Source organism: Temnothorax americanus, unplaced genomic scaffold, assembly GCF_048541705.1.
Source record: "Temnothorax americanus isolate GAGA-0224 unplaced genomic scaffold, ASM4854170v1 Scaffold117, whole genome shotgun sequence".
NCBI classification, from domain to species: Eukaryota; Metazoa; Arthropoda; class Insecta; order Hymenoptera; family Formicidae; genus Temnothorax; species Temnothorax americanus.
In genome coordinates this window covers 137,501-146,837 of record NW_027509250.1, presented here as the reverse complement: position 1 = coordinate 146,837, position 9,337 = coordinate 137,501, and the positions used below count along the sequence as shown (strand labels likewise).

At 39.5% G+C, this 9,337-nt stretch overlaps 2 protein-coding genes and 1 long non-coding RNA gene across 7 annotated transcripts in view; 2 read left to right on the top strand and 1 right to left on the bottom strand.

Moving 5' to 3' along the window:
* Positions 1–312: 312 nt before the first annotated feature.
* On the bottom strand, positions 313–1,891 carry LOC143908837 (uncharacterized). 2 transcript variants are annotated; one of them, XM_077426664.1, is made up of 5 exons: positions 1,813–1,891; positions 1,544–1,725; positions 1,260–1,450; positions 937–1,189; positions 313–501 (listed from the first exon to the last, which is right to left on the bottom strand). In XM_077426664.1, exons 2-5 carry the CDS (start codon positions 1,640–1,642, stop codon positions 373–375), a joined length of 672 nt encoding a protein of 223 aa, XP_077282790.1. In that variant the 5' UTR covers positions 1,643–1,725; positions 1,813–1,891; the 3' UTR covers positions 313–372. The 2 variants fall into 2 exon arrangements, with proteins under 2 accessions (XP_077282790.1, XP_077282789.1); XM_077426663.1 differs by lacking the exon at positions 1,813–1,891 and having other exon boundaries at positions 1,544–1,806.
* Positions 1,892–4,789: 2,898 nt separating this feature from the next.
* Positions 4,790–9,337, top strand: part of LOC143908841 (uncharacterized) — a 7,502-nt gene continuing 2,954 nt past the window's right edge. Inside the window, exon 1 of one of the 2 annotated variants that reach the window (XR_013260266.1) lies at positions 4,790–4,892. This is a non-coding gene — a long non-coding RNA (uncharacterized LOC143908841). The remainder of the gene's footprint in view (positions 4,893–9,337) is intronic. The other variant, XR_013260267.1, reaches the window with a different exon arrangement.
* LOC143908831 (uncharacterized) overlaps positions 6,184–9,337 on the top strand; it is a 5,023-nt gene continuing 1,869 nt past the window's right edge. For 2 of the 3 annotated variants that reach the window (XM_077426649.1, XM_077426647.1), the window contains exons 1-2: positions 6,184–7,124; positions 7,311–9,337. The exon at positions 7,311–9,337 is cut by the window's right edge. In XM_077426649.1, the coding sequence (XP_077282775.1) occupies positions 6,184–7,124; positions 7,311–9,337 (2,968 nt within the window). The remainder of the gene's footprint in view (positions 7,125–7,310) is intronic. The other variant, XM_077426648.1, reaches the window with a different exon arrangement.

Sequence of the window (9,337 nt, the reverse complement as noted above, 5' to 3'; positions counted from 1 at the left end):
TAATCTTATTTCGAAGTAACTTAGAACTTCTACTGACTAATGACCGTTGTATACGTAATAACAATGTGAGATAAATATTGATGTGTCAAGAATTTTACTATCCCGGATATTTAAACAGCTATATATGTTATTTGAAATATTTACTATACACATATTATCGTACACATATTTTTATATAAATCTTTGTGTATATATAGTGCCTAAATATATAAATTTACAAAAATGCAATGTATAAACATCAAGAATAAAATAAATCCAATCCACGTATAAGAATTTTTTTTTCATGTAAAGTAGAAGAGAACGGCGGAAGAATAGTATTGAAAAAAAACTGTATATTTGAAATTAAAAAAGTATCGTATAATTTGATCTGTCTTAATCTTTTAAGTAAACTGAGAGATATGTTTCTTTTCTTGTCCATTGTTTGATCGCAGCAGGATTGATCAGCCATATCATTGCATCAGTGCCTTCATGAATGTGAATACTTGAACATGTTCTTATTTTCTACAATTACATAATTAATCATTTCTATCAATTTAGTTATCTATATACTTATACACATATATGTATGTGTAAATGCACAAATGTATGTAACACACACATACCCAGCATATTCCCAAAATTGTCAAAGGTAGATTTTACAAAGTGTCTGCTACAAATTTTATCAACAATTATATTACAGAGATATAACCAAATACGAATACAGTTGATTGCAGAAACATAGCGAAATCTGCCACTTTATCATTTAAATAATCCATTAATAGACTGTATCACTTGTATGATTATAAAATGACAAATTCTACTCAGTTCCTGCTGACAATCAGCCAACGTATTTTGTTATACTTCCGTTAACAGTCTGGTGACGAATTTGTAAGCAGTGAGAAAGTGAGAAAGAAGGAAAGGAAGAGAGATTAAAACGTAATAATGCTAAAAACTTACACGAAACGATTCAAGTTTCTTCCTATTAAATTTTGTTTGTTCCTGAACTTCTCTTGTCATGCAGATTTTACATAAGAAGATTTTATTATTCAGATGCCAGTAATCTCCCGTTGGTAATTTGTCACATATCTTGCAGATATCCGTGTTGCGATTACAACACTTGAAATCAACACCAAGCCGCATTTCAACTCTACCACCGAAACTATGTTGAAACGTAATACCTTTTATCTCCTTGTTGACATACGTTCCAGGCCTAAAGCGACGCAGTACTTTACTTCGCAGAATATGTTTTGTTACGTATGAAGACAAAATTTTTTAAGTACCCTGGATTTTTATTGATATCAAAGATCCTTCTCTTGCTGGTAGATGCAAACGGATATTTCTGCGTTTTAACATGTTTAGAAATGCCAGAAACATAATCGGATGGCGATATATAATCTTCCACGTGAGCGACAGGTTTGGCGAATCGAGCGAGACCGCTGTAACCCCTTTTGCTGATACTACGAGAGCACGGCTACCGACAGAGAGATGACAGAGATCAAGTGCATATATTATATGATCTTATGCCCTTAATATTAAAATGGCAAATTGATGTAAAAGTTTGTACCTTGGTCTTGATGGCATTAAAAGATTTTAAGATGTCGTAAGAGCCAGGTCCTATATTAGGGTAATCTTCCACAGTGTAGTATCTCATGAAGGGACTCATACCACTTCGAGAAGTATCGCGTGGTTGTCCGGAACCGAAGCATATCCTTTGTCGTTTTGGTTTCCGTATTACATATTCGAAATCTGTGTCAATGGAAAACAGCTGCATAATCCACCCGATTTTAATCCTTTTGAAAGCCACCTACACCCTAAACCCGCCTCTCTACCTACCCTATCCGTAGATTTACGTTGTTTCAACTAGAGTCCCTTTATAAGAGTCTGGACAGACTGGTCCTTATTTTCATTGGACGTGCAACACCATGGCGGAACCAATCACGAGCGGTAAAATAACGAGCCTTAAGGTGAAATTTCATGGGCAGTAAAAAGCAGCAGCAGATCGTACTGATTGGCTATAAAATAGAGAAGTTCTAGGAACTCGAGAAATTCTCTATTTTATAGCCAATCAGTACGATCTGCTGCTGCTTTTTACTGCCCATGAAATTTCACCTTTAGGGTTGATTTATAATAGCCGTAACCGTTGATTTAAGCCGTAATCTTTAAAAATTGACTAATCACAGTCCAATGTGAGAAGAATAATCGACTGTGATTGGTCAATTTCTTAAAGATTACGGCTTAAATCAACGGTTACGGCTATTATAAACCAACCCTTAGGAGCCTCTCTCGGTGCGTATTATGGAACTTTTCGAAATGGATTCCGATCGGAATTGTTATTTCCTACATTTCTATTGTATTTTTAGAAAAAACTGTCATGCATTTATCTATATATACATCTCGTAATTTTCTCTATCAATAAATTGTTGTATACTATTATAATTTATTTTATTGAAATATTTTTTTTAGGTATTTTAAAGTTTTGGTTATCTTATCTCTATCAAGTCAAAATAAAAATATAGACAAACTCACACTTTCTCACAGCCTCTGTAGAATTCTCTCACGATATCACAACAATACAACGATTACGTGTAGTCATCGACGCCATAGTATTTTTCTTCCATCTAGGGCGTCTAGAATAGAGTCCCTATATACGTGACATTCACGCCATGTTGTTGCACTCCCAAAGTCTGTCCAGACTCTTATAAAGGGACTCTAGTTTCAACCATGGTAGAAATACAAGGGTATGCTCATACCGTGTCAGACCACTGCGCATTCCCACCACTTTTGTTTAAGCTTACGTCATATTCGTGTAGCATCGGAATGAATCGGATGTACTCGGTGATTCGCAATGGCTGCGTTCGCTCGGTTCGCTGTTTATGTCGAGTAATTCGTTTGTGATTATTACAGTGTACGCAATGACGTGTAATGTGAAAGGGCATATATTAGGCTGCGCGAAATGAACCGAGCGATTGCAATCGCAAATCACAGGCAAAAAAAAAGAAAGATGTCAAAATTTACTAATAAAAAACCTGTATATTAAATATTTGCATTTATTGTTATTTGATCTTTTATCTGCATCTTTCCTCTGCATATATAGTTCTTTATGTCGTACGCCACAATATATTTTTGTTTTGCGTCTCAGCTGACAATTCTTTTCCAATCGTTTTCCGACCAGTTTTGATTAAAACTAATAATTCGCAGAATTAGATTTTTATTCAATGCACACAATTCTTTTTTTCTTAATAATAATAATATTTTCTGTAATATCATATATTTAGACAAACCCACATAAAATAATTATAAAATTCGTCAAATAACAATAACGTTTCTAACATCTACAACGAGAGACAAATTCGGGAAACGATGAGCGTTTATCCGTATGTCACGTGCGTTTTTTATATTTATATATTTTCGTTTATATATATTTATTTATTTATAAAACAGAATTTTCTCTCACATAAATGATCAACATTATTTTGTATTCACATATTGTCCGCTCAAAATGCTTTTATAAATGACTATTATAGATTCGCTGCTTAAATGTGCCGCTCAGTGTGACGTAAGCTTGAACAAGTCACTGATTGGCTGGGTTCGGAAATATGCGCAAGAGCATACCCTTGTATTTCTACCATGGTTTCAACCATCAACACACCTTAAGGCTCGTCTACAATGGCCGTAGCAGTAAGGTTACTTCTATGAAGTTGGCCGGACAACTTCAACGTATCGAACTTTCATTAATTGGAATCGATTGGTGGTCGTTTGGTGGTCTTTGGTAGTCTAGTCTGATCGTTTGGTGGTTAGTCGTTTTCTTGTAAAATAAAAATGAAATTTCCGGTGTGAACTTAGCCGGACAATTTTTATTTTTCAACCAATTTAACTTTTTTATAGCTCATTCAACGCGGAATCGTTTAGTGGTCACGAATATCATCATAAAAACGTTTGATGGTCAACCGTTTTCCCAGAAAATAGAAAAAACCGTATGCGCATAATGCCGGACATATCACCTCTGTGCCACTAGTCGGAACAATTGTATTTATCACCCAAATTGACTTTGATAGGGCTCAATCGACGCGGAATCGTTTGGTGGTCACGAATATTGTAATTAAAACGTTTGGTAGTCAATGGTTTTCCTAAGAAATAGAAAAAACCGTACTCTCACGCCATTGCTGGTCGCATGACTCCGTGACGTTGGTTCGGTAATTTGATGGATAAACATTATTTATCAATCAAATTGACTTTCATACGGCTCAATCGACGCGGAATCGTTTGGTGGTCACGAATATCGTCATTAAAACGTTTGGTGGTCAATGGTTCTTCTGAGATATAGAAAAAACCGTATTCTCACGCCATTGGTCGTACACGACTCCATGACGTTAGCTTGGTAATTTGATTGATAAATAATGTTTATCCATCCAAGGGCTGTGTTGCCTGTGTTTAAAACGGCTCCGTCAGCTGTGTGCGTGTCCCCACCAGGGCGCGCAGGCAGCGGGCAAACAGCACCATTGGCACCTCTGAACACAGCCCTTGTCAGTTATGTTACCACGGAAATTCCCCATAAGCTGCTCTTACTAGTGAGAATCGTATATCCCAAAGTTTAGCCTAATTACGTAATGAATCTCATTAAAATTAGGCTCATTTTAATCAGTAAGATCAGCCGCAAGCTGGTACAAAGCCGGATTTTGCATTTTGGCTCTTAAAAATTTATTATAAATAAAATACGGGGTGTTTCCGACAAGTAGTCGAATTTCTAATCGGCTCGATCAGTGGTACTCAATCAGTTCATTTCGAAAAATCCCCTAGACTAATCTTTGCTGTCTCAGGGATTACGGATTACTGCGTTGCGTTGTGAGGAGCAAGTCGCAATTGTTCTCTCTGAAAGTTGAGTTCGTTGAGTTTTAATCAAAGCAGAGAAATAGGTACGTATTATTGTTCTAATGATTAACACTTTATTTTCTTTGAAATATACATTAAATAATAAAAGTATATGTACATACATACACGTTTCACTGACAGAAATCCCGAAAAACGAATTGTTAACCTCACTAACCTCTAACTTCACTTAAGGAGTTCGGCTCGAGCCGTGATACGAGTCGGACGTGTTAGTTGGTGCTATATCTCGCGGTACTTAACCTCCCGTAATCGGATAGAGATACGTGCGTTGTGCTGCGTAGAGTCGATATATTTTGTTCGGGTGGGCTCTGTTTAATTAAATCCTTACTTACTACTCCCCTCTCGGAGGGGGAGGGTTCTTTTTGGATAAAAGAGATAGCTTTTCCTATGGAATCGAACGAGTCAGAGGACACGCGGTCGGTATATGACGAGTCCGTATCGGGCGAGAATAGCCAGTTAAGTTCTGTTAAAAGACAAAAAACGTGTGTAGACGACATAAGTGTGAAATCTTTCGAAACGTTTGCTTCAACTGCGACAACAGAGGGGAGCTGGCAAAAGGTGAAATACCGAGGACACGCCTCTTCTAAGAGGTTAAGAGAGGAAGAAATTTTAAAACGACGCAATATCGACACGGAGACCAAAATGTCCCGGAATGATATGGAGATAGAAAGTAATGACGATGAGGATTCCCAGGACATGGATCAGGATCCTTATAAGCATAGTGATATTAGTGCTAACGCTCCCCCCGTTCCGCCCGTTCATGTAGGCTGTGATGAAAACGCCGAAGAATCACGTGTCCCCGGCGTGGCAATCAACAATGTACCTGATGCTCAAGCCATTGTGAAATATGTAAACACTACTGCCAGTATTATTAAAGAGGCATATGTTGTTAGTGGAAATATTCTAAAAGCTCGTGACCCTTCGGATAATGTAGCAACGGAAATACGGAAATTCAATAGATATGAAGACGATTATAAAGGTAAAGCTAGTATTATTTTGCGACTTCCTCCGGATCAGACTACGACCAGAAAGGGTAAAAATCAGATAAAGATATGGATGATTTTGAATGAGCTACGGATTTGCCCACTGACCATCACTATGATTAGTCATTTTTCAGCTGAGGCTGAATTTAAAGATTTTAGAGATGCCAATTACGCACTTGATAGGATCGATGCTCTCGGAGCTCCAGTGAAGCTCAAGGCCAACTTGGAGCAACGTTTCTGCGTTAGTAAAGGAGTCATCTCGGATTGGCCCTCGTCTATACCGGAATTATGGTCGTGTATATAAGATAAATCTAAGATCTTGAGTATTGAGCGTATGTATCGTAGAAAATGGGACCCGGTGAACAGTAAGACTTCGCTGGCAGCCACGGACAGTATTATCGTGACTTTTAAGGACAAGAATATTCGTGATTTGACCGTTTTTGACAAAGGTATCGCCCTCAGGGTTCGACGTTACGTTCCCCAGGTACGTCAATGCTTCAATTGTTTTAGATTCGGTCACACTAAATTAAATTGTAAAAGCGAAACACGCTGTATAATTTGCGGAGATAAAGCACATGGTCGATGTGAGAGAGAACAACGTTGTTATAACTGTGGGGGCCAACATAAGTCTACGTTTAAAGGCTGCCCCCAGTATGATAAAACTAAAAACATTAACATAGTTATGGCCCATAGAAATGTCTCATTCTATAGTGCGAGACAGATTGTTGAAGGAGTGACGCCGGATTCTTCACAGGAATTTCAAAACAAACTTATTAATCCGGCATCCTGGCCGGGTCTTGCTTTACCGGCTGGGCCCAGTTCGTATTCTGAAGCCCTACGATCGGTGCCACGAGCCCCGAGTGGATCGGCCGCCTCAACACAGAGAGACAAAAGGGATCATCCCCCACCTTATTCAACTAAGGACAAACGGAGAACAGCTTATGAAGCTCCGCAAAATTTTTATAAATCTTTTGATCTCCGCACCGGCGAAATCACCAGGGAGAAGAGAGGTATTATGTTCTCAGCGAGTCACCGGGGGGGGAGTGAGATCCCTTCCAAGGACAACTATACGAGAATGGAACACCAGGAGGATCAACGAATTACGGAAACCATCGAGAACATTTTACTGCTTCTCCGGAGGGTACCGGGAGCTCGGATTAAGCTGATTCGCGCCTTGGCCCTGTCGGGGACGCAAGATGGTCAGGAAGGGGGTTTACCCCAGCATTCAGATAATTCACAAATTTATGAGAAAATGGAAAATAGAGAATCATCAAGGTATGGTAGGAACAAAGATAAATATCGCTTTAATTCTATTTAAAAATTCAAATTACTCCTTTGGAATTGCAGAGGTTATAAAAGTCATAAAAATGAATTGTCAAAATTATCAATGGATTACGATATTATTGTTCTTACAGAGACTCGGTGTACTAGCCATAATTCAATTTATTTTTCTGGATTTAGAACAATCCAGAGCAGGAACTTGCTTGGGAGTGGTGGTGTTTCTGTTTCTGTCCGGTTATGCATCGAATTTGATATATTACCAATTGTCGGGACTCCTCCCGCAATGTACGATATGGTTGGCATCAAGACTTCGAATCTTGAAAATAATATCAACATTGTTGCAGTCTATCGACACCCCAGAGCTGGTATGAGTGCACGTGACCTTAATGCAGTCTTCAACTCCATTAATCCAAGTGATAGTATTATCCTTGGCGACTTTAATGCCCACAATACTGCATGGAATTGCGAATCATCTAATAATAACGGAGATATTTTGCATGATGTCATGGCTAATGCAGGTTTAATATGCATTAATGTGGACACTAGATCTCGTATTGGTTGCAGCGGACAGAGGGATTTCAATATTGATCTCCTATTTGCTTCTGGCAGTGTTGCTGGCAATATTGATTATCAACAATTAGGAGAATCCCATGACAGCGATCACGTCCCTATCGGATTCTTCGTGGACATCAATACACGTATATATAGAAAATTGTCAAATAAAACATCCACTAAAAGGACGGATTGGTCACAATATCGGGAAATTGTTGAGAAGGAGATCGACCGTTCAATGGCGCCTGCCCTGCCTATGTTCAGAAATGATTTTGAAAAGTACTATCAGGATTTTATCTTCATTCTGAAGTCTGCTGTTTTCCGGGCTTCAGGTAGACGCGGGGATCCAAACCGCCCTCGCCCGGTTGATCCGCGGAAGATAAAAAGATCTCATAGATGGTGGAATTCGGACTGCGATGCTGCGATTCGGGAGAGAAGGCGGGCCTTCACGGAATTCAAGAGACTTAGAAACATCCAAGCATGGACTAATTACAAACGACATTGTGCTGTCACTAAAAAAATTTTGAACCAGGCGAAAAAGGAAAACTTTGAAAATTTTTGTAAGAGCATCAATAGATTTACGAGCCTCTCCTATGTCTGGAGTACTATGCGTATTCTGAAAAATACCCGTAAAAATATAGAATGGAATAAATGGCAAACCAAGGATAGAGAATCGGAAATTAGGAAGACTATCGACGGCCTGGCCCCACCATATGTGGGCACCAACCCGTCAGGAGAACCGGAATACTTGTGTACGGATGAGGAGCTCGATGCGCCTTTTATACGATCGGAATTGGATAGAGCAATTAGAATGGTCAGGAGGGACTCAGCCCCTGGTATGGATGGTGTGGAGTATCAAATGCTCAGGCTGCTACCTGAATCGGGTAAGGCTTGTCTTTTGGAATTGTTCAATATTGTGTGGTTGACTGGTGTCCTCCCTACGGACTGGTCGTGCTATCAAGTAATTTTTATAGACAAGGCTGGCAAGGAGAAAGTGCGACCAATATCGTTATCATCATGTGTAGGAAAACTCATGGAACGGATGATTAATGAAAGGCTGATTTGGTGGGCTGAAAAAGAGGGCAAATTTAGTAGGTCCCAGAACGGTTTTAGAAGGGGGAGGTCTTGCGCTGATAATCTGGCGAGAATTACATCGGATATTCGTGCTGCATTAAGTGCGAGGGAGTACACCCTGGCTGCCTTCCTTGATGTATCATCGGCATATGACAGTGTGGAGTTTCGTATTATGCTGGATGGGCTGATGGCGCTTGGCTGTCCTGCGGGTATGGTCAATTTCGTTCGAAATTGGTTATACCGAAGAAAAGTAAGATTTATTGTTAACTCCGGTGAACACATAGATCGCTTCGTATTCAGGGGCCTCCCGCAAGGCGCCGTGCTTAGTCCGGCTTTATATTCTCTCTTCACTCGGACTCTCTATGACGCTCTCCCGGAGGGTGTTGAGATGGTGGAATTCGCGGACAACATTGGTATGTACGTCTCGGGACAGGATCGCCAGCGCAACCGCCTTTTGCTGGAGCAAGCAGTCAACATCATCGCTACGACTTTGGGACGGATCGGTCTAGACTTAGAACCTAAGAAGACTGTTTTGGTTGAATTCAATAGGAATGGTTATGTGGATAAAAATATGACCATCA